Source organism: Nanorana parkeri, unplaced genomic scaffold, assembly GCF_000935625.1.
Source record: "Nanorana parkeri isolate BGI_ZX_2015 unplaced genomic scaffold, ASM93562v1 scaffold686, whole genome shotgun sequence".
Lineage (NCBI taxonomy): Eukaryota > Metazoa > Chordata > Amphibia > Anura > Dicroglossidae > Nanorana > Nanorana parkeri.
This window is the reverse complement of record NW_017306954.1, coordinates 52558-77065: the sequence shown is the minus strand read 5'-3', so window position 1 is coordinate 77065 and position 24508 is coordinate 52558. Positions and strand designations below refer to the sequence as shown.

General features: G+C 48.6%; 1 protein-coding gene across 1 annotated transcript in view; it reads right to left on the bottom strand.

Annotated features, from left to right (window-relative positions):
- Positions 1–23670, bottom strand: part of PPP3CC (protein phosphatase 3 catalytic subunit gamma) — a 75061-nt gene extending 51391 nt beyond the window's left edge. The window contains exon 1 of the mRNA XM_018563691.1: positions 23339–23670. Coding sequence (XP_018419193.1) covers positions 23339–23393 — 55 coding nt within the window. The 5' untranslated portion in view covers positions 23394–23670. The remainder of the gene's footprint in view (positions 1–23338) is intronic.
- Positions 23671–24508: the final 838 nt, after the last annotated feature.

Sequence of the window (24508 nt, the reverse complement as noted above, 5' to 3'; positions counted from 1 at the left end):
TACGGCTTTCTGATTGCCCGGGAAGCCAACGGTATCGGTACTCGGTATCGGTGAGTACGAAAACAAAATATAGGTACTCGATACCGAAAAACTGGTAACGGTACGTCCTTATTTGTTACCATGTGTGTTGGTGTGATTTTACACACATGAAAGGGGTGGTGCAGCAAAGTGCATTGAGGCACCATTAACAATGAATGGCACCGCAATGTGGGCCCGGGAAGCTGACTCCATGTTCCCCTAAGGGCACTGCCGGTCAGAGGAAATCTTAATTTGTGTACTCCCCCAAATATTCGGTAGGGGCACCGATACCAAAACTAGTATCGGTGCATCCCTAGTATTTATATAGCGCTGACAATTTATACAGCACATTCACATCAGTCACTGCCCTCCAGGAGCTTTCAAGCTAAGGTCCCCTTCTTCCATATATACAAGGGCCAATTTAGACAGAAGCCAATTTACCTTCCAGCACGTCTTCAGGGCACCCAAATGTCTACTATGCATTGAAAGAGTTTCAGCAATCTCTGACAATACGAACCTCCCATAATGCCCCTTGTGACCTATTGTAGGTCACATGGACGAGCTGAGGAGCAGCATTTCTTTTTTACCATACAGAACCATCACTTGGCGGTGGACCACCGTGGAAAATACATGAGAACATTAACCAAACAACATCCTTGGAACCGAGTCTAAAGCGTAAGATTAAGTGCAAGAAACATTCATTGAGTATCAGGGACATTGGAGGGAGTGCATTTGTATAGGAGCAATACAATTTGAAAAGGACTAAAGAAACTTCACAATAATAGGCCTAATCAGCCAAATCTGGAAGTGGGAGACAAAGAGGGGAGCATGTAGGCAGAAACGTAATAACGGTACAATGAAGGAGTGAAGCTCCTCAAAGCTGAACTACACATTACACTATTCAATATAAAGGGAGATGAGAACACACACAAAAAGGAGGGCTGCCAGATATGTCACTACTAAAGGTACGAAGGACCAGACATGGACAAGGTAAGGAAAAAGGAAAGAGAAGAACCAGGAAGTGGAAATAGAGGAACACTAAGGTAAGGAAAAAGGAAAGAGTAGAACCAGGAAGTGGAAATAGAGGAACACTAAGGTAAGGAAAAAGGAAAGAGTAGAACCAGGAAATGGAAATAGAAGAACAGGGAGGTAAGGAAAAAGGAAAAAGAGTAGAACCGGGAAGTGGAAATAGAGGAACACGAAGAAAAGAGAGAAGAGAAGAAAAGAAAAAAAAAAGCACAGAGAAGAGAGAAAGAAGCAGGAGAAATAATTAAAAACAAGCAAAACAAAGCAACTTAAAACAAGGCAGAAGAAGGGAGCCGGCCGAGTCCCCTCCGGCAAAAGACGGAGCGAAAGAGAGAGTCACCTCTCATCTGAACAGGGGGGACTCAAAGTTAACACTATGGTGGAAGTGCGACATACACCCCGGTAAATACTCCTCCTGCATGTGGCGGTATTGCCCTTCAATTATATGAAGATAGGACAGCGTTGCTGTGTCCTTCAATGAGCGGAAGAGAAAACCGAGTTCTGTCATAAGAGCTGCCTGAAGCTCAAGGTTCAGCTTTACACAACAGTACGGTGACTATTTGAGATAATCTGCCTCTTCATCTGTCATCTGATAATGTGTCCAGCACGCCCAAGTGTTAGCTCATTTCTCAAGCATACACGCCTCTTGCAATACGAGTTCCTCAATCTCTTGAAGTCTATTCAGCCTCTTGAACCACTCGCCTATAGTGGGAATTGGCGGGGAGCACCAGGGAACGGGTACACACATAGGGCAGCATTGACTATATGCATAGCTAAGGAAGATGTATACAACTTCTCTGATTGGGATGTGTGCTGAAGCAAAAACTGCTCCGGTGTAAACTGAATTTCTATGATAATGCAATGTACTGAGTAATTTCGGAGAGGTACACAATATGTAACATCGTTCCCTCACTCTGAGCGCAGCACCAGCAATCATCACTGAGGGCGAAATCTTGTGTAGTAGGACAGGAACCCTGTACCACCGAGTCCTTAGTTCAGATCCCGTTTCCTGCATTAGGACATTCGGAGAGCTCTTGTGCACCCTTGAGTTAATTTCCTTCCAGTCCTCCTCCGTCAGCTGTGTCCCCAACTCCCACTCCCAGGCTCCACAGGCCGGGTCAGCATTGGGTTCACTATGTGCACAAGCATTTCTTTTCCATCAGTGGTCCTTAGACCAGGTTCAAATCACGGTCAGGACACCATCTATATGGAGTCTGCATGCCCTCCCTGTGCTTGTGTGGGTTTCCTACGGGTACTCCAGTCTCCTCCTACACTCCAAAGACACACTGGAAGGTTAATTGGCTCCGGTTCAAATTGGCCCTGTATGCATGTGAGATAGGGACTAGGGATGCATCGATACCGATATCAGTGCCGATACTAGGCATTTGCACAAGTACTCGTATTCATAAAAATGCCCAGATCATAAGCGCCGATAGCGCTGCTTTAAATTCCTAAACTGAAGCGGGCGCTGTAACCAAGCGCTGCGGTTAACAGGAAGGCTGTCAAGGTCCCCAGCCAGATACCGGCAGCCTGCCTGTAACCCGCAGTGCTTGTTTACAGCGTCTGCAGCAAATCTCCTTCCTATGGATCCACACTGCCTCTCTAGCTGATGATATTATGCAAATATACATTGCTGTATATTGTATTGCAGGGATTTGTAGTCCTCTAAAGCTGGTGGTATTCTGCATTGTTGTATAATGTATTTCTGAGAATTGTAGCCCCTCAACAGCTTGAAGTCAGTGACCGATCTACCAGGGGTGCAGCATTTGCAGCTGGGACCGGGGCCCTGGAGCTCCACCACTGTCCTAAAATCATTAGTACTTGTTTTAGAAAAAAAAAGGTATCGGTAATTGGTATCGGCGAGTACTTGAGGAAAAGGATCGGTACTCTGTCTGGAAAAAACTTTATCGGTGCATCCCTAATAGGGACCTTGGACTGTAAGCTCCTTGCGGACAGGGACAGAGGTATGTAAAAGTGCCGCATCAATTGTCAGCACTATATAAATACCTGTAATAATAAGTGTGAATTTTATTGGAGGTCCACTCCTCAAAAAGCCTGGAAAATTCGTTGTATTGTTTTGTATTGTATTGTTCCATCTTGTGTATCTCATGAGTCATTAAAGTTTCCTGCAAAGCAGAAGGACAGCCGCTGACCTGGATCCATGAAACATAAGCAGGCGATGTGCTATAAAGTAGGGTACAGCGTGTATGCCGAGCAGCGCGCTCTGTACGGAAGCAAAACTGATCGTCATGCAAAACAGTCGTCGGGACAATGAAAGGGTATCAGAGGACATTTTTAGGCCGCATTCACAGAGCTGAGCAAGCTAAAGCTGCTAGAGCTGCAACAATTATTCGATTAAGTCGATTAAAATCGACGATGGAAAACGTTGCCAACGTTTTCCATCGTCGATTCGTCGGCTAAAATTCAAATTTCCCGCTCGCCGCTCACGCACGCTGCTTACGCTTACGCCACGCCCACGTCAGTTAAGCCGCTCGCGCCTACGCTGGTGTCACGCGACGCCTTGCAACAATGCACTCTGTATGTGCGCCCTATTGCTATTCATTTTCAATGGCTCCCAATGCGCATACAAGGAATAAACAAATGCTCCTACCTATATGCACACTGTATACAGGACACAAGCATTGCAGCCCAAAAACAAAAAAAAGAGGGGTGGGTTTGTTTGGTGGGCTGAAGTTGAATCTGCGTGTATTTTAGCTTCCCTGGTTGCTCCTTTCTGTTTTCATTACATATCTTATTTTAGAATAGTGATGTCATCATTAGGTCTCTGTGCACTGCAGGCAGACCATGGCTGGTGGGAGGAGCCAGCAGGGTGCTGTACATTACTCCACAGCACCTGCCCCAGTACTTCTCTCGAGCCCTTAGCCCTGTTGTAAGCAGTGGGATGGCTCTTGGGAGGAGTTATGCAAATATCAAAATGCCTTGATAGGTAGGTGTCTGTCTGGAGGAGTGGGTGTTCTTAGACAGGCTTCATTGGCATGCCCACATGTGAGGCTGAGCCTCTGTGGTGGAAAGAGCTTAATTCCAATGAGTTAAAGGAGGCGGGGCCAGGGACAGTCAGGCTAGAGAGGAAATGGCTAGATGACGCTGGATGTCCTCAAGCCAGGAAATGTGGCGGGCTCTGTCTGACTTGCTGCAGCTTCTAATGGACATTGTGAGAAGCTCCCAGTGTGCAGTGAAATCAGAGGAAGACATTTCAGTCCAGGAGAGGAGCCGGTACAAACGTGCAAGACTGAAGGGGAGGCCGGAGGTCAGATACAAGACTGAAGGGGAGGCCGGAGGTCAGATACAAGACTGAAGGGGAGGCCGGAGGTCAGATACAAGACTGAAGGGGAGGCCGGAGGTCAGATACAAGACTGAAGGGGAGGCCGGAGGTCAGATACAAGACTGAAGGGGAGGCCGGAGGTCAGATACAAGACTGAAGGGGAGGTCTGAAGGGAAGGGCGGAGGTCAGATGCAAGACTGAAGGGGAGGGCGGAGGTTCAGATACAAGACTGAAGGGGAGGACGGAGGTCAGATACAAGACTGAAGGGGAGGACGGAGGTCAGATACAAGACTGAAGGGAAGGCCGGAAAGGTCAGATACAAGACTGAAGGGAAGGCCGGAAAGTCAGATACAAGAATGAAGGGAAGTCCGGAAAGTCAGATACAAGAATGAAGGGAAGGCCGGAAGGTCAGATACAAGACTGAAGGTCAGGTACAAGACTGAAGGGAAGGTCGGAGGTCAGGTACAAGACTGAAGGGAAGGCTCGTAGGCAAAAATCAAACTTGCACATACACGTACATGTTGTCCCACAAAACTCCAGCTTCGTGTACATGGTACATTTCTGTATGAAGTTTATATTACTTGCAATGTACCACTCTGTATATCGCAGGGTAGGCAACTGCGGCACTCCAGCTGTGTTGAAACTACACATCCCACAATGCCCCTGGGAGCCATGCCCAGGTCTGCCAGTTTTGCAATGCCCCATGGGACTTGTAGTTCCACAACAGCTTGAAGCTGCCCACCCCTGCTGAGAAACATTACAGTAACCACGAGCAGACGCTGCCCAATGTTCAGCCTGAACACATTTTAGACACATCTCTCCTCGTTCTTTTAAATAATTTTAAGTCATTTTCAAAAGTTATAAAATTCAGGACAGATTGACCAAAAAAAAGACAAAAAAAACTTTCCATCTACAGGCTAGGGAGGCACTAATGGCAATCTACAGAATCAGCACTGACATGTAAAGGACAGACAGAGGGGCAACGGTAAACCTTCTATGACGCTTCTACTACAGCCCAAGATTTACCCCATACCGGTCACTGCCCTCGCTGGTTCTGGGGCCGCCGGAGGAGAACTGACGAGGATCCTGTCCTCTTTTTCAGCCTTGCCCCCTGTGATGTCCCTGTCGGGGGGTGGCTGGCTGTTACCTGTCCCCATGCCGCATCCGTCCCACCAGGTAGAGGGGATTAGAAGGGAACGGGAGGCACTCTAAAGCTGCAGCACGCAGCACGCGTGCACACACACGCACACCTAGAGCAAAGCTGCAGTGTGGGGGAGGAGGCCAGGAAATCCTATTAGTGAGTCAGGAGGAGGGTGGTGGGGGGAGATCCCTGATCAGGGACACACGACTGCTAGATTACCCTGCATACAACTGTCTATAGGACACACGGGATCGGAACACAAACATAGAGGACATTAAAGGCTTGTGCACGCGTTCCTAATAAGTGCTGCGCTTCCATTAGTACATCAGTTTTATTTTGCGTACGGAAAGATCGGTAAACTTGCGCTGCGTTTACATCCGTTAAGACAAAATACAAAAATCTGCGCCTGAGGTCCTGCGAATAGACATGCTTGTGCCGACGCGAATGCACTTCACTGGTGCCACCTGCGTTCTAGCAAATGATAGGACAACGTTGTGCTATATGAGTGTAAACGTTGCATGCGTACGGAGCACAGGATCTTACTGCCAGCAAGAACGTGCGTGTTTACATACGGCCGTGCTGCATGAGCCCTTATACCAGGGACCCTCAGATATCGCATATAACGTTTCCAGGCTTTGCACGCGCCTGTTGTGTTGGTATGAGCCCCGCAATGCAAAAAGCTTTGCTTTGTATAGGGCCTGTTCACGCCAACCCGCTGCATTGGTGAGCGTTGTGATAGAATGATGGCAGCATATATTTTTTGCAACGCAGTGAGTTGCAATGCGCAGCAATGCGCTGCCGCGTGTAGAGTTACAGCCCATTCACACCAGTGTGCGCATGTTAACCCGATGTTTTATGGCGTGCAGACAACACAATGCATCGCAGTGCTTGCTTATTTTTTTCTTCTTTGTACTTTATGATGAATCATAGACTTGCCATAGAGTTTCTTTAAAACCATTGACACCCCCCCCCCTATTACTCGCCTCCCAGGGTTCCCCTGCTGATCACCTCAGTGTCAGAGCTTACACAGGGCTGATGTAACCCCCTTCATTCTGTGACAGCGAGCAGGCCTAGCGATTGACTCCACAGGTCCAAGGACTGCATTACGGATGGACTTCTTCTCTCTGGCTATAGCAGCCAGATGACTGGCAGGTGAATGCGGAAGTGATGTAACACACATCACTTCCGCATTCACAGCACGGAGGGAGATCAGCAAGGAGGAAGATGCTGATCTCCCTCCCATCTTACCTCCCGAGCCGGTCCCGGGCCGCAGATGGGGTAGCGGATCCCAGGATTGAAGGTGAGGGGTCGGCACTCCAGGAGGGGGAGGGGGGCGAGCAGCCACAACATGCAAGCGATTGGCGGCTATAGAGCCGCCGATCATTTGTATGTCAAACAGCCAGTAACGGCTGTAAAGAATGGACGGGTTTTTTTTCTGCCCGTGCCCACGAGCTGGGGGGCGCGCGCGAGCAGAAAAAAAAAAAAACGTCTGATTAAGGCAACCCGCTGATGGGACTTTGCCGTCCATCCTTTTTTTCACAACGGGCGGACGGCAAGCGGTTAATCATGCTAAGAAGCGCTTCTCATTGGTCAGCGTGGTCAGGTGGCCATGCTGACCAATGAGTGACCACAATATGCGAGCTAAATTCAAAAACAGATAGTACAACCGTAGCGGCGGAGGGGGAAGGACCAAATCGCCGAAAGGTAAGTATAGCAGGGGGAGGGGGGCCAGCTTTGAACAAGAAATTAAATTTTCCCAAATTACTTGAGAAAGTGAACTTACCCTTTAATGCACATTGTGCGTGTTAGAGAGCACTGCTGCCCCGCTACCACAATATGGCACACTGTGGAATGGGGGCAGCACTCAGCGCGCACACACAATGCCCTACGCATGCACTTATTCTCATGCACATAGGGACGGAGACGGACAAGCAGGCTGCTACAAGTGATCTGGGCTGTACAGCCGCCCACATCAGTTGTACAAAACCTGCGCTGGCTCCCCTGCTCTACATTTAAAAAAGCTTCTTTCACCTCCCCTGACTGAGCCCAATCCTCATTTGTGTCTCACATATTACCCCTCCCAGACACTGCAGCTCACAGTTGGGAGGGTTTTAACAACAGAGACAGTGCTGTCCATTCAAAAAGCAGTGAAACTAGGTGGGGCCGGTGCGGATTGGGAAGCTACAGGCTAACAGCACCCCATGCAACATCCCCTCCCACAGTAGTGCAATCAGGCACAGCCTATATGAGGGTGACAACGCTGCTCTGAATTCAGGAGCAGTGCAGCATTGTTGCCACCCCATCACAGGACCCCTATTATTTTAATGAACAGTGGTCCCCTGGTAGTTGTCTGCCGGTACATGAAAGTTCTCATCATCCTGTGATCACATTCTACAGGACATTACCGAGAAACTAATCGCCGAAATCCGTTACTAACGAGACCAAACTTGTCTATAGAACAGATCTATATCTGACCCAGAAGTCCTGCGTAATATCCTGACACTTGTAGATAAAAGATAACAACTTAACCAAATAGTCATGCAACGTAAAGCCGTGATAGGTTCCTTGAGTTTTATCAGTACTTCACACAGGAAACCCATACTGAGAGAACCAAGAGGATGCTGACCAGCTTCTAAGGCCTCGCTCACATCTCGGCACCCTGCACGAAGATGCCCACATTGCGGTGCCATTCATTGTTAATGGTTCCTCAATGCACTTTGCTGCACCACCCCTTTCATGTGTGTAAAATCACACCAAAATACATGGTAACAAATAGGGATGTACCAATACCAGTTTTTCGGTATCGAGTACCGATATTTTGTTTTTGGTACTGCACTGGAACGGAGCCGGCTTCCCAGGCACTCAGGCAGCGGGTAATGAAATGCTGCCCGGCTTCCTGATTGCCGGGGAAGCCGGCTCCGTGTTGTTTGGCCGGCTCGATTGTGCTTGGCCAGGATGAAGCCGATTTCCCAGCCAATCAGCATTGAGCCGGCTGTTCGGCCTGGCTCAATGCTGACTGGCCGGGAAAGCGGCTTCCCAGCCAATCAGCATGGAGCCGGCGGCCCGGACAATCAGGAAGCTGGGATGCGGGTCTTTACTTGCCACCCGTCTTGCTGATTGCCCAGGAAGCCAGCTCCATGTTCCCCTACGGCACTGCTGCTAAGAGGAAATCTTCCTCCTCCCGGAAGTTCCGGTATCGTGGAAGGTATCGGAGCATTTGGGCGAGGGCTCGCCCAAATAATCGGTATTGGCACCGATAGCAATACTAGTATCGGTATCTGTGCATCCCTAGTAACAAAGTACTATACATTATTGTGCAGGGATCGTCGTGCATATCGCTCTATACACGATACACAAAAACGCAAATACTTGCAACATACGGTCACTACCACACAACTGTGATCGGGGGGCCTAAGAATATTATTTACCTAACCTCAGTGCTGAGCCACTGACTAAGAAAAAACATGCTGATTAGAAGGTCAGGGAGTGAAGTCAGAACTCCTGACTGTATACTTGTTCCAGATAAGTGACTCAAAGCCAAAGGATCAGCATGAGAGCCAGATAGCTACCATACACTGAAGGGGATGCCACCAATAGCAGCCTGCATTTCCCTCATTGTTCATAGCATGTAACGGGGCAGCACAGCGGTTTAGGCCCCATTCACACTGAGCGGAAAAATCCCGCGATTTCCGCCACGATATCGCGCATTTTTGCCGCACGATATTGCGAGAAGTCGCCGGCCAATGCTTTTCAATGGAAATGTACAGCTCCATGTCGCGGTTGCAAGTCGTGCCCGCAGGACCCTTTTTCACCGCGATGTAGCGCGAATTTCCTTTTTTTTTTTTAATGCAGCCCGACGGTGAAGGTCGCTGGAACGTCGCCAGAACCGTCGCGGTATCCCGCCGCGCAGAAATCCGCTCGAGGTGAGTGTCGCTTAGTGCAAATGGGGCTCTTCTGCCTCGCAGCACCGGAGTCCACAGACGAACCAGGTCACTATATTTACATGTTCTGCCTGGGCTTTCATGGGTTTCCTCTAGGGATGCACCGATACCACTTTTAAGACCGAGTACCGATACTTTTGATGAAGTACTCTCAGATACCAATTACCGATACTTTTTCTTAAAGGGCCAGGTCACATTTTTTCTAAAGCAATACAAACGAATGCTTTAAGGTCACTTTCTTAATATTATGATTCATGAGATGACGAGGAAGCATGACGCCGGATTTGTTAGCTTCCTGACCAATCGGGAAGCCGGGCAGCGCGTCATTGCATCCTACCCGGCTTCCTGATTGGCTGGGAAATCAGCTCCATGCTCTCTCATCACAAGTGACGAGAGAGCATGGAGCCGTTTCCTGGCCAATCAGGAAACCGGGCAGCGTGTAATGATGCGCTGCCCGGCTTCCTGATACAGGAAGTACTCGTGCTAGGTATCGGAGCATTTGGGCGAGTACGAGTACTCACCCAAATACTCGGTATCAGTATCGGTGCATCCCTAGTTACCTCCCACACTCCAAGCATGGTGGGTTAAGTGGCTGAACCAAGTACATCCAAGACGGCAGCTTCACCTCCAAAGGCTTTAAGTCCCCAGAGAGAAAAGTGCTACAGAAATACAAATATAAAAATGGTTATGTTCCTTGGATCCATCTAGTGGAGGAAATGCCCTTCAGGTCAACTACTGTAGGAAAGGCAGAAAGACATGACAGCCGGGCGATTAGAAGGTCGGCCTCCATGTTTCCTGACTACTTGTGTTCCCCATGGTCGCTGTGTGCGTTGTAAAGTAGTCACCGCTCCGAGCTCACTCCTGGGATGGACTACAATCTCACGTTCAGTTTAATCATTTGTATTGAGATTGTAGTAAATCGCAGGAATGAGCTTGGAGCGGTGACTACTTTACAACACACACAGGGACCATGTGGAACAACAGTAGTCCCCCTCCAGAAGGAAGGACAGTGTCCGCACCAATTCAGAGATGATTGGAGGATCTACAGCCGAGTGATACACAAATAAGATACATTGTTGTTCATAGTTAAAAGGAACTTGAATGTATTTTTAACTCCTGAGTTTAGTGTCACTTTAAGATTCACACTTTAGAGTTGCGGTATGTTAACAGACCATTCAATTGGAACAGGCTGCCAATGCACCCAAAAACAGACACGCGCCATCTTTTGCGCATGCGCAGGGCCCTTAGGACAGGTGTGAACAAATATAGAATTCAGGAACCAGTCTGTCCAATCAGCTCTACTGACAACAAAAAAACCCCCAGAAGTTGGGTGCCAGCTGTAATTTTTAAGGAGTATTGGCAACCTGGCTCCTGGGATCCGTCCAGCCCAGTCTTAGAGCTCATTCACACCAGGGCGGTTGCGGATCAGCACGGCTACCGCGCTAATCTCGCAAGGGAGGTTTGGGGAGTTTTTAATTGCGTTTCAGCGCTGAAACGCAATTAAAAATGCCCAAAACCACGCTGATCAGCGCGGTTCCATTGAAACCTGTATGGAAACCGCACTGATCAGCGCGGCAAAAATAGTGCAGGGAGCAGTTCGGGTGGGGCGGTTCGGATCGTGCAATGTATGGGATCGTTCATGTCGGCGGATCCGTGCGGCCAAACTGCCCCGTTGTGAACAGGACCTTAGTCTCCATTCACACCCGAGCGGCTGTCCGCGCGTATTCAGCTGTGTGGATACGCGCGGAGCCGCTCTACACAAATAATTCAATGTGCATCGTTCAGACCATTGCAGGGGCCGCGCGGTATGAAACCGCACAGCCCCTGAAATAGTCCAAGCGCGATAGCCCGGGTGGATTCCGCACATTCGCGGTGATTTAATAGCTGCAAACGAACCGCATCCGTGCGGCTTTATTAGCGTTTTTAATATTAGCGTTTTCGTCCCGCGTGGTCTTCCAGACGGAAAACCGTGTGGGAAGCTATGTGTAAAGGCAGCCTTAGGACCAGGTTAAGGGTTAGGGATAAGTAGGGATAGGATTCTTTTTTCATACTAGTTCTTGCCACTAAAAGCCCCCTGTGAAGGTAAAACTACACCAGTCTACAAAAACCAAAAGAGCTATTAAAAGGATCCTCCAACGTATTGAACATCGGATATTAGATTTATCATCAACACAAAGTGGAGCACTAAAAGAGAACTATGGGGCAACCATTTTATCCCATGAAGGGTCACGGGAGGACATACAAAACACAAAAAAGTCCCCGGCACAAAGCTAGCCTGCAACAAGACACCTCACCCTCTCTAACAGTATGCGCTAAAAACAGTTTGACTATTTTTGATGGGGGGGACGCACTGGGCGCCCCAGCGTGCATTTTGGATTGCTGGGCCTCCAGTGCGTCCCTGCACCTTTGAGGAGGAGTAGCCTTCCTACATGTACACCTGCATTTAATTTATCGACTGCTTAAATATAGGGATGCACCGATACTGGTATTGGTGCCGATGCCGAGTATTTGGGCGAGTACTCGTACTAATGCTCCGAGGCCTGGCCAGATACTTGCGGTATCAGGCAGCGAGTCATTACACGCTGGCTGGCTTCCCGATTGGTCGAGAAGCTGGCCAATCAGGAAGCCGGGCGTTGCGTCATTACAATGCCCGGCTTCCTGATTGGCCGGGAAGCTGGCTTCATGCTCCCTCGTCACCTCATGAAGCTGCGGTGCATTGACTTCAATACAACCCCACCCAACCCTGAACGCAGGGAGCTGGACGGCTTACGTTCCAGTGCGTTCTAGAGGCCGAACACTCTGAAACGCAGACTTTGTGGTATGAACCGGCACTCTCTTCTCTCACTTTCTCTGCTGTCTCTTCTCTCACTTTCTCTGCTGTCTTCTATCACTTTCTCTGCTGTCTTCTATCACTTTCTCTGCTGTCTTCTATCACTTTCTCTGCTGTCTCTTCTATCACTTTCTCTGCTGTCTTCTATCACTTTCTCTGCTGTCTCTTCTCTCTCTTTGCTGTCTCATCTCTCACGTTCTCTGCTATCTCTCTCCTGTCTGTCTATTCTTACCTCCACTGCAGCAGCTTCCCAAGTCTCCTCTCGTGCGCCGGCATCCTGTCCTTCCCCAGTGCTCATGTGGCTGAAGTTGCACACGGGGAGGTGTCCCGCCCCTTCCTGTCTGCGGCGTCTGACACATTCAGCCGGCAGCCCCACGAGCACAGCTGGAGGACAGGACACAGCCGATCGCGATCTACCAGTGTTTGTTTTGCGATCGACTGGTAGATCGTGATCGACCTAATGGGCACCCCTGCTTTACATCATGAGCGTTCTTCAAATCAGAAGCCCTCCTTTAAATAAGAACCCCCCTTTCATATCAGAGTTCCCTGTTCACATCAGTAGTCCCCCTTTCACATCAGAGTCCTCAGTTCCCCCTTCACATAGTCCTACCCTCACATCAGGTGCGGCAGCATGGCACAGGGTAAGAGGCAGAACAGACCTAGAAGGAAGTCAACTTTCATCCTTTTCTGTGTGGTTCCAACTCAAATTGAATTAGCGTCATTCATTTATATGGTACTGGTGGCTGTACAATCTACTCCATGGACCCTGTTCAACAATTTTGAGAAACACCAAAGGAAGCCAGAAGACACCCCGGGGTGGCACGGCACCCTGGTTGAGAAAGGCTGCATGAGAGTCATAGACAAGCAGCTGCTTCCACAACGATACACAGGCAATTGGTTAGCATTCCCATTGACCTCGATAACAGGCATCCAGAGGCGTCCACCTGCTGAACGTTGACTTGCAAACCAACACAAAGCAACAAGAAGCAATACAAAAGGTCTTCTCTAGTCTGAACGTGTACTCATTTGCTTATGTTTGCAAGTTTAGGCAAAGCATCTGGGAAGGGGGAGGAAGAGTGGTTGCTATATTTGCAGCCAGGCAATGTAGAACATTAAAAATTGATGCAGAATTTGTCTTAGTTTTGGATATAGTAGGGAACGGTGATAACCACTTTGTTTATTTTATTTATTTATTTTTGCTTTATGTGTCTTGTTAGAAATGTTTCCTTTCATTTCCTCTCCCTGAGACCCAACAGGAAGTGAGGGCAAATCTCTACAAAGTGAAGGGAGCACCCCCTTGTGGACAGCTGCCAATGCCCCCAGTGTGGGATTTCTCCGTTACCTTCTGTTCTGGTGACAACTGTAAAATGTCAGACTTCCCATCACTTTCATTCACGGTAACAATGGTCACCAGGATGAGGAGGGTGAACCACCCCAGCAGGGGGTCACAGTCAACAATACAAACCTGGCAAGGATTCTGATACTATCCTATACTGTAATGTTGTTAAAGAATAACTGCAGGTAAGACTTTATATTACACCCCCTCCTTTCCCGGCTATTGGATAAATCATCTGAATTGGACCCTGTTTCTCAGAAGCTCTACAGTGCTGATACACACTGTACACACTGCCCGGCCTTTCTGGGACAGACGCCATGTCTACAATCAGCCACTCCAACCTCTGTTTGGGATATGGTACATGCCCCAGGCTGCGTATAGGGATCAGCCATAGACAGTGATGGCAGCCCATGTCTTGTCCATGGTTCCTACACAGGAGAACTACCATCACACTCTACGCCCAGTTTTGCTGATAGTAAAGCAAATTGCAGCTTTGGGTTTTCTGGCTCAGAAGATACTCAACATACGGCAAAGGCCATGGATGTCTATACCAGGGCTGAACAAATCCCAGAACCCAGGTAGCCAACGCACCCTACAAATTACATCCGGAGCCCAACATTTGTGGTTCTCTTCAGCTGGTCCTGGATTGGACAGACTGGATCCTGAATTCCATATTCATTTGTCCACCCCTGATCCAGACCCTGGAACTAGAATCCAGTCCAGGAGCCAATGGCAGCTTTTATCTGAGGCTTCTCCTTCTCTGTGCCAACCGTGTCATTCAGTAGAGCAGCATAGTAATAAATTAGAAGCTTCAACATGATGCAGAGTTGTACTTTCAGTAAGGTCAATAGCATAATGAACAGATAAAGGTCAGCAAAGGCAACAAAGACAATAGTAAGGCCATGGATTACATAAAAACATTCCAGGAATGGTCATGGGCTCCTAAAATCAAAACCTAGAGGAGGCAATGGGAAAACAGAAATAGATACAACTCCATGGAATCCCAATAGGGTAACAGATAATAGCTAGGCACAGCCATGGGTCAGAAACCAGTACCATCCATGTGCCTAGCTCCTCATGTTTATGTATTACCGAAAATATTTCAGGATACCAATTTGTACTTTTGTCAGCTAGGGAAAGTCATATGGTAATATCAGTTACTGGGCGAGCTCTGGTAGAACAAAAGCTTGTCAGGGGATAGTATTAGGAGCTACAATTAGTCCTCGTAATATTTCCATTAGGTTGGACTAATTAGTAAACAGTGTCAACAGTCGTCGGAAACGGTAGCAGTAGGTGTGTGAAGTTGTCTGGATTTGCAAGCAAAGGTTAATGGGGGCTAGGTGTCCTAATCTGAAAAGGTTGGTTATGATCATGATTTTGGTGATCAGGAAGGTCAAAGACTACGGGTATCAAAGGAATACATTTTTCTAGGAGGCAGCTCCATTGACAACAACCATAGAAAACCTCAAAAGTTAGGCGCCAGCTGTATATTTTAAGGGGCATTGGCTACCTGGCTCCTGGGATTTGTCCAGCCCTGATCTACAGTAGAAACTCATGGTGGAGTCAGCTTAGGTCATGAACTGCCATTTGGTGGACTGAACTAAAGTGGTTAGATGGATGTAACATGCAGGAGCCAGTAAATGCGAGTGTCAAAGTCTCTGGTGGCCAGGGATTACCACTGGCTGTAATAGAACATACTACACTGGTCCCACACGGATAATGATGGCAGGATCTACAGACCTCATGCATAGTTGGTGTAAGATGGGTCAATGGTGGTGTCAATGGTGGTGTTTGGAGGCCCTGTTTTGAAAATAAATGGTCAGTAGTGGTCAGAACAATAGTGTTTAGTGGTACTATAGTCAGTTGTGGTATGAAATGATTAATGGTAGGAATGCACCAATACTGTTTTTTCAGAATCAAGTACCTATATTTTTTTTCCGGTACTCACTGATACCGGAAGTCCAATTAAGGAAGTCAGGCAGCGTGTAATGACTCGCCACCCGGCTTCCCGATTACCAGGGAAGCCGTCGTCTCCATCACCAGGGAGCATGAAGCCAGCTTTCTGGTCAATCAGGAAGCCGGGCGCCATGTAATGACTAGCCGCCTGGCTTCCTGATTGGCAAGCTTCATGGCTCCCGGCCTCCTGATTGGCCGGGAAGCCGGCTCCCTGTTCCCTCGCCACCAGGTGACCAGGGAGCATGGACCCTGCTTTCTGGACAATCAGGAAGCCGGGTGCCATGTAATGACTAGCCGCCTGGCTTTCTGATTGGCCAGCTACATGGCGCCCGGCCTCCCTTCTGGTCAATCAGGAAGCTGGGCCCCATGTAATGACTAGCCACCTGGCTTCCTGATAGGCCAGCTTCATGGCGCCCGTCCTCGATTGTCCGGGAAGCCGGCTCCCTGTTCCCTCGCCACCAGGTGACGAGGGAGCATAAAGCCGGCTTTCTGGCCAATCAGGAAGCCGGGTAATGACTCACCATCCGGCTTCATGATTGGCCAGCTTCTTGATCAAGCAGGAAGCTGGCCGCGAGTCATTACACCAAGTGCTGAGGGAACATGAGGCCGGCTTACCGGCCAATCGGGAAGCCAGTCAGCATGTAATGACTCGCTGCCCAGCTTCCTGATACCCGAAGTTCCGGTATCAGGCTAGGCATCGGAGCATTTGGTGGTGGTATGGACTGTAGGAGCCAAAAGTTTCAGTACCAGCATGCTCTATAGGGAAAGGAATGTTAACCAATATATTGTTGAGACTGCTGTGGTAGTAACAAGGTCAGTAGTGGTCAGGAATGGTTGGGGGTAGTATCTTTAGAAGTCAATACAGGGAAGGGGTAGTAAGGTCAGTAGTGTTAACCAACAGTTAGTTGTAGTAGGGCCAATAGAGGTAACCAATGGTTAGTGGTAGTGTGGTCTTTAGTGGTCCGTAATGTTTAGTGTCCATAGAATCTGGAGAAGTCACAAACTGGAAGTGGTAATAGGATCTGAAGTTATCAGCAATGGTTCGAGATAGTAGGGTCAGTAGCAGCCAGCAATAGTTAGAGATAGTAGGGTCAGTGGCAGGCAGCAATAGTTGGAGATAGTAGGGTTAGTAGCAGCCAGCAATGGTTGGAGATAATAGGGTCAGTGGCAGGCAGCAATAGTTGGAGATAGTAGGGTCAGTAGCAGACAGCAATGGTTGGAGATAATAGGGTCAGTAGTAGCCAGCAATAGTTGGAGATAGTAGGGTTAGTAGCAGCCAGTAATGATTCATGGCGGTGGGGTCAGTAGCAGCCAGCAATGGTTGGAGATAGTAGGGTCAGTGGCAGGCAGCAAAGGTTAGAGATAGTAGGGTCAGTGGCAGACAGCAATAGGTGGAGATAGTAGGGTCAGTGGCAGGCAGCAATAGTTGGAGATAGTAGGGTCAGTGGCAGGCAGCAATTATTTTATCACTTTCTCTGCTGTCTTCTATCACTTTCTCTGCTGTCTCTTCTATCACTTTCTCTGCTGTCTTCTATCACTTTCTCTGCTGTCTCTTCTCTCTCTTTGCTGTCTCATCTCTCACGTTCTCTGCTATCTCTCTCCTGTCTGTCTATTCTTACCTCCACTGCAGCAGCTTCCCAAGTCTCCTCTCGTGCGCCGGCATCCTGTCCTTCCCCAGTGCTCATGTGGCTGAAGTTGCACACGGGGAGGTGTCCCGCCCCTTCCTGTCTGCGGCGTCTGACACATTCAGCCGGCAGCCCCACGAGCACAGCTGGAGGACAGGACACAGCCGATCGCGATCTACCAGTGTTTGTTTTGCGATCGACTGGTAGATCGTGATCGACCTAATGGGCACCCCTGCTTTACATCATGAGCGTTCTTCAAATCAGAAGCCCTCCTTTAAATAAGAACCCCCCTTTCATATCAGAGTTCCCTGTTCACATCAGTAGTCCCCCTTTCACATCAGAGTCCTCAGTTCCCCCTTCACATAGTCCTACCCTCACATCAGGTGCGGCAGCATGGCACAGGGTAAGAGGCAGAACAGACCTAGAAGGAAGTCAACTTTCATCCTTTTCTGTGTGGTTCCAACTCAAATTGAATTAGCGTCATTCATTTATATGGTACTGGTGGCTGTACAATCTACTCCATGGACCCTGTTCAACAATTTTGAGAAACACCAAAGGAAGCCAGAAGACACCCCGGGGTGGCACGGCACCCTGGTTGAGAAAGGCTGCATGAGAGTCATAGACAAGCAGCTGCTTCCACAACGATACACAGGCAATTGGTTAGCATTCCCATTGACCTCGATAACAGGCATCCAGAGGCGTCCACCTGCTGAACGTTGACTTGCAAACCAACACAAAGCAACAAGAAGCAATACAAAAGGTCTTCTCTAGTCTGAACGTGTACTCATTTGCTTATGTTTGCAAGTTTAGGCAAAGCATCTGGGAAGGGGGAGGAAGAGTGGTTGCTATATTTGCAGCCAGGCAATGTAGAACATTAAAAATTGATGCAGAATTTGTCTTAGTTTTGGATATAGTAGGGAACGGTGATAACCACTTTGTTTATTTTATTTATTTATTTTTGCTTTATGTGTCTTGTTAGAAATGTTTCCTTTCATTTCCTCTCCCTGAGACCCAACAGGAAGTGAGGGCAAATCTCTACAAAGTGAAGGGAGCACCCCCTTGTGGACAGCTGCCAATGCCCCCAGTGTGGGATTTCTCCGTTACCTTCTGTTCTGGTGACAACTGTAAAATGTCAGACTTCCCATCACTTTCATTCACGGTAACAATGGTCACCAGGATGAGGAGGGTGAACCACCCCAGCAGGGGGTCACAGTCAACAATACAAACCTGGCAAGGATTCTGATACTATCCTATACTGTAATGTTGTTAAAGAATAACTGCAGGTAAGACTTTATATTACACCCCCTCCTTTCCCGGCTATTGGATAAATCATCTGAATTGGACCCTGTTTCTCAGAAGCTCTACAGTGCTGATACACACTGTACACACTGCCCGGCCTTTCTGGGACAGACGCCATGTCTACAATCAGCCACTCCAACCTCTGTTTGGGATATGGTACATGCCCCAGGCTGCGTATAGGGATCAGCCATAGACAGTGATGGCAGCCCATGTCTTGTCCATGGTTCCTACACAGGAGAACTACCATCACACTCTACGCCCAGTTTTGCTGATAGTAAAGCAAATTGCAGCTTTGGGTTTTCTGGCTCAGAAGATACTCAACATACGGCAAAGGCCATGGATGTCTATACCAGGGCTGAACAAATCCCAGAACCCAGGTAGCCAACGCACCCTACAAATTACATCCGGAGCCCAACATTTGTGGTTCTCTTCAGCTGGTCCTGGATTGGACAGACTGGATCCTGAATTCCATATTCATTTGTCCACCCCTGATCCAGACCCTGGAACTAGAATCCAGTCCAGGAGCCAATGGCAGCTTTTATCTGAGGCTTCTCCTTCTCTGTGCCAACCGTGTCATTCAGTAGAGCAGCATAGTAATAAATTAGAAGCTTCAACATGATGCAGAGTTGTACTTTCAGTAAGGTCAATAGCATAATGAACAGATAAAGGTCAGCAAAGGCAACAAAGACAATAGTAAGGCCATGGATTACATAAAAACATTCCAGGAATGGTCATGGGCTCCTAAAATCAAAACCTAGAGGAGGCAATGGGAAAACAGAAATAGATACAACTCCATGGAATCCCAATAGGGTAACAGATAATAGCTAGGCACAGCCATGGGTCAGAAACCAGTACCATCCATGTGCCTAGCTCCTCATGTTTATGTATTACCGAAAATATTTCAGGATACCAATTTGTACTTTTGTCAGCTAGGGAAAGTCATATGGTAATATCAGTTACTGGGCGAGCTCTGGTAGAACAAAAGCTTGTCAGGGGATAGTATTAGGAGCTACAATTAGTCCTCGTAATATTTCCATTAGGTTGGACTAATTAGTAAACAGTGTCAACAGTCGTCGGAAACGGTAGCAGTAGGTGTGTGAAGTTGTCTGGATTTGCAAGCAAAGGTTAATGGGGGCTAGGTGTCCTAATCTGAAAAGGTTGGTTATGATCATGATTTTGGTGATCAGGAAGGTCAAAGACTACGGGTATCAAAGGAATACATTTTTCTAGGAGGCAGCTCCATTGACAACAACCATAGAAAACCTCAAAAGTTAGGCGCCAGCTGTATATTTTAAGGGGCATTGGCTACCTGGCTCCTGGGATTTGTCCAGCCCTGATCTACAGTAGAAACTCATGGTGGAGTCAGCTTAGGTCATGAACTGCCATTTGGTGGACTGAACTAAAGTGGTTAGATGGATGTAACATGCAGGAGCCAGTAAATGCGAGTGTCAAAGTCTCTGGTGGCCAGGGATTACCACTGGCTGTAATAGAACATACTACACTGGTCCCACACGGATAATGATGGCAGGATCTACAGACCTCATGCATAGTTGGTGTAAGATGGGTCAATGGTGGTGTCAATGGTGGTGTTTGGAGGCCCTGTTTTGAAAATAAATGGTCAGTAGTGGTCAGAACAATAGTGTTTAGTGGTACTATAGTCAGTTGTGGTATGAAATGATTAATGGTAGGAATGCACCAATACTGTTTTTTCAGAATCAAGTACCTATATTTTTTTTCCGGTACTCACTGATACCGGAAGTCCAATTAAGGAAGTCAGGCAGCGTGTAATGACTCGCCACCCGGCTTCCCGATTACCAGGGAAGCCGTCGTCTCCATCACCAGGGAGCATGAAGCCAGCTTTCTGGTCAATCAGGAAGCCGGGCGCCATGTAATGACTAGCCGCCTGGCTTCCTGATTGGCAAGCTTCATGGCTCCCGGCCTCCTGATTGGCCGGGAAGCCGGCTCCCTGTTCCCTCGCCACCAGGTGACCAGGGAGCATGGACCCTGCTTTCTGGACAATCAGGAAGCCGGGTGCCATGTAATGACTAGCCGCCTGGCTTTCTGATTGGCCAGCTACATGGCGCCCGGCCTCCCTTCTGGTCAATCAGGAAGCTGGGCCCCATGTAATGACTAGCCACCTGGCTTCCTGATAGGCCAGCTTCATGGCGCCCGTCCTCGATTGTCCGGGAAGCCGGCTCCCTGTTCCCTCGCCACCAGGTGACGAGGGAGCATAAAGCCGGCTTTCTGGCCAATCAGGAAGCCGGGTAATGACTCACCATCCGGCTTCATGATTGGCCAGCTTCTTGATCAAGCAGGAAGCTGGCCGCGAGTCATTACACCAAGTGCTGAGGGAACATGAGGCCGGCTTACCGGCCAATCGGGAAGCCAGTCAGCATGTAATGACTCGCTGCCCAGCTTCCTGATACCCGAAGTTCCGGTATCAGGCTAGGCATCGGAGCATTTGGTGGTGGTATGGACTGTAGGAGCCAAAAGTTTCAGTACCAGCATGCTCTATAGGGAAAGGAATGTTAACCAATATATTGTTGAGACTGCTGTGGTAGTAACAAGGTCAGTAGTGGTCAGGAATGGTTGGGGGTAGTATCTTTAGAAGTCAATACAGGGAAGGGGTAGTAAGGTCAGTAGTGTTAACCAACAGTTAGTTGTAGTAGGGCCAATAGAGGTAACCAATGGTTAGTGGTAGTGTGGTCTTTAGTGGTCCGTAATGTTTAGTGTCCATAGAATCTGGAGAAGTCACAAACTGGAAGTGGTAATAGGATCTGAAGTTATCAGCAATGGTTCGAGATAGTAGGGTCAGTAGCAGCCAGCAATAGTTAGAGATAGTAGGGTCAGTGGCAGGCAGCAATAGTTGGAGATAGTAGGGTTAGTAGCAGCCAGCAATGGTTGGAGATAATAGGGTCAGTGGCAGGCAGCAATAGTTGGAGATAGTAGGGTCAGTAGCAGACAGCAATGGTTGGAGATAATAGGGTCAGTAGTAGCCAGCAATAGTTGGAGATAGTAGGGTTAGTAGCAGCCAGTAATGATTCATGGCGGTGGGGTCAGTAGCAGCCAGCAATGGTTGGAGATAGTAGGGTCAGTGGCAGGCAGCAAAGGTTAGAGATAGTAGGGTCAGTGGCAGACAGCAATAGGTGGAGATAGTAGGGTCAGTGGCAGGCAGCAATAGTTGGAGATAGTAGGGTCAGTGGCAGGCAGCAATTATTGGTAGCGGTCAGTAATGATCAGGGGTAGCAGGGCTAATAGGAAGTAATGGTTAGTGACAATGGGTTTGGCAGTGGTCAGCAATAGCTAGCGCTGGAAAGGTTTGTAGGGTCAATCTGTTGTGGTAGCATTTGTAGCTGTAAGAAGTCTCCAGTGGTCAGAATGGTCCAAGGCCCTCAGGTCTGAAATCATAAATGAATAGGAGTTATCCACGGTCTATTGAAGTTAGTGGCCTCTCTTCATCGGTCACAGTTGGCAGTAGAACAAGTCTTCAGTGGTCAAGAACAGTCAAAGACCATATCGGTCAGGAATCATAGATAACACAGAACCGCCCCGGGTGTACTGAAGTTAGTGGTCTCTGGTCATTGGTCTAGATTAGAATAGGTCTTCAGTGGTCAGGAATGGTCATAGGCCATATCAGTCAGGAATAAAAGACAGGGAGCCAGCCATTGTGTACTAACATTCAACAGCAGAACAAGTCTTCCGTGGTTAGGAACAGTGGGAGGCTGTATTGGTCAGGTATCATAAATTACAGGAAACCAGCTTAAGTTAGTGGCCTCTAAGAAGTCTTCAGTGGTTGGTAATGGTCAAAGAGTGTATTGGTCAGGAGCCATAAATGACAGGGAGACAGTCGTGGTCTACTAAGTTACTGGCCTCTCCTCATTGGTCACAGTTGGCAGTAGAACAATTCCTCAGGTGTCAGGAATGGTCAAAGGCTGTATTGCTCAGGAACCAGCTATGGTCTACTGAAGTTAGTGGCCTCAAAGAAGTCTTCAGTGACCAGGAATGGTCAAAAGCCCTATCGGTCAGGAACCATAAGTAATGAGGAACCAGATGTGGTCTACTGACGTTAGGGGGCTCCAAGAAGTCTTCAGTGGTTGGTAATGGTCAAAGAGTGTATTGGTCAGGAGCTATAAATGAGAGAGACAGCCGTGGTCTACTGAGTTACTGGCCTCTCCTCATTGGTCACACTTGGCATTAGAACAATTCCTCAGGGGTCAGGAATGGTCAAAGGCTGTATTGGTCAGGAACCAGCTTAGTGGCCTCGAAGAAGTCTTCAGTGGTCTGGAATGGTCAAAAGCTCTATCGGTCAGGAACCATAAATAATGAGGAACCAGATGTGCTCTACTGAAGTTAGTGGGCTCTAAGAAGTCTTCAGTGGTCAGGAACGGTCAAAGACTGGGTCAGTCAGGAAACAAATGACCAGGTACCAGCCATGGTCTACTGAAGATAGTGGCCTTCCATCATCTGTCACAGTCAGCAGTAGAAAAAGTATTTGGTGGTCAAGAACAGCCAAAGGCCCCATCGGTCAAGAGCCATAAATGATGGAGAACCAGCCATGGGCTACTGAAGTCAGTGACCTCTCATCATCGGCAGTAGAACAAGTCTTCAGTGGTCAGGAACAGTCAAAGGCCCTATCGGTCAGGAACCTTAAATGACAAGGAACCTGCCATGATCTACTGAAGTCAGTGACCTCTCATCATCGGCAGTAGAACAAGTCTTCAGTGGTCAGGAACAGTCAAAAGCGGTACCGGTCATGGACCATAAATGACACGGAGCCAATGGTCTACTGAAGTTAGTGGCCTTTCCTCGTCGGTCACAGCCATCAGTAGAACCAGTCTCCAGTGGTCAGCAACCACAAGGGTCAAGCAATTAAGGCAATGTACCTCTGACAGGGCGCTCCGTGCTGGACAGCTTGATGGGAGCCCGGGGCTCCGACATGATTCCACCTGCCTGCAGAGGTCTCTTTTGGTGTCCGGAAAGGTGTCAATCTTGCAGTCAGCCCTCTGTCACTTCTTCTCCATGGCCTGCTGCTCTCCACCCAGGCTCACCCCAAATCCTTTGTATGGAGACGACAATCCAGGAGATGGCAGGGTGTCTGTGTGCCTACAGGCCCCTGATGTCTGTTCCTTCAGATACAGCCAGCCAAAGCCAGGGACTGTCTCCTGAATGAAGAATGTCTTCACTTTGCTTTCACACTCTCCCCCCCCCAGATGTCTCTCTATCACGTGACCCCCCCTGTCCGTATCGCCTTATGTGCCCTGGCTGTCTCTCTCCAGCTGCAACACACTGTGCCCGCCTCCTCTGAGGTGCAGCACTCTCTCCCCTTCCCTCAGCCGGGCTGTCTCTAGCTCTCTCTCTCTCTCTCTTGCTCGCTCTCGGGCGCGCACCCCCCGCCCACCTGCCGGCCTCGGGACCGCGCCCGCCCGCCAGCAACACGTCACAGACCCCGCCAGCCTACTACATCTCCCGGCATGCAGCGGGCACAACTGCATTTGCTGAAGTAGGCGGAGCTCAAGCACCGCAGCGTACTACATCTCCCGGCATGCAACGGAGTATTGACGAGTGTAAGTTGAGCGCTCGAAGCATGACGGGAAGTGTAGTTTATCTTTTCACTCGACTGGCCTGGCTGTTATCTTATGACTCGACTGGCCAGGCTGTTATCTTATGACTCGACTGGCCAGGCTGTTATCTTGTGGCTCTACTGGCCAGGCTGTTATCTTGTGACTCGACTGGCCAGGCTGAGGAGGGATTTTTGAGCTGTTACAATGTTCTGGTTCTGTTGTTGAAAACTGGGCGAGTGTACCTCTCAAAGTTAAGCACTAGATTAAAAAATAAAAATGATATGAAAAATGTTTCCTGCAAAAAATGATTTTGTATGTGAGTGACGCCTACCTAAAGCCAAAGTTTGTCATTGTGCGTCGACACGCATTGCCTTAAAATTGAACAGGCCGCCTAATGCGACAAAAAACAATAAAAGTGCATGCGCTATTTTTTTTAGCAACACCGCACACGACAATGCAGAGTGGCGCATTACTAATGCGTCAAAATGAATA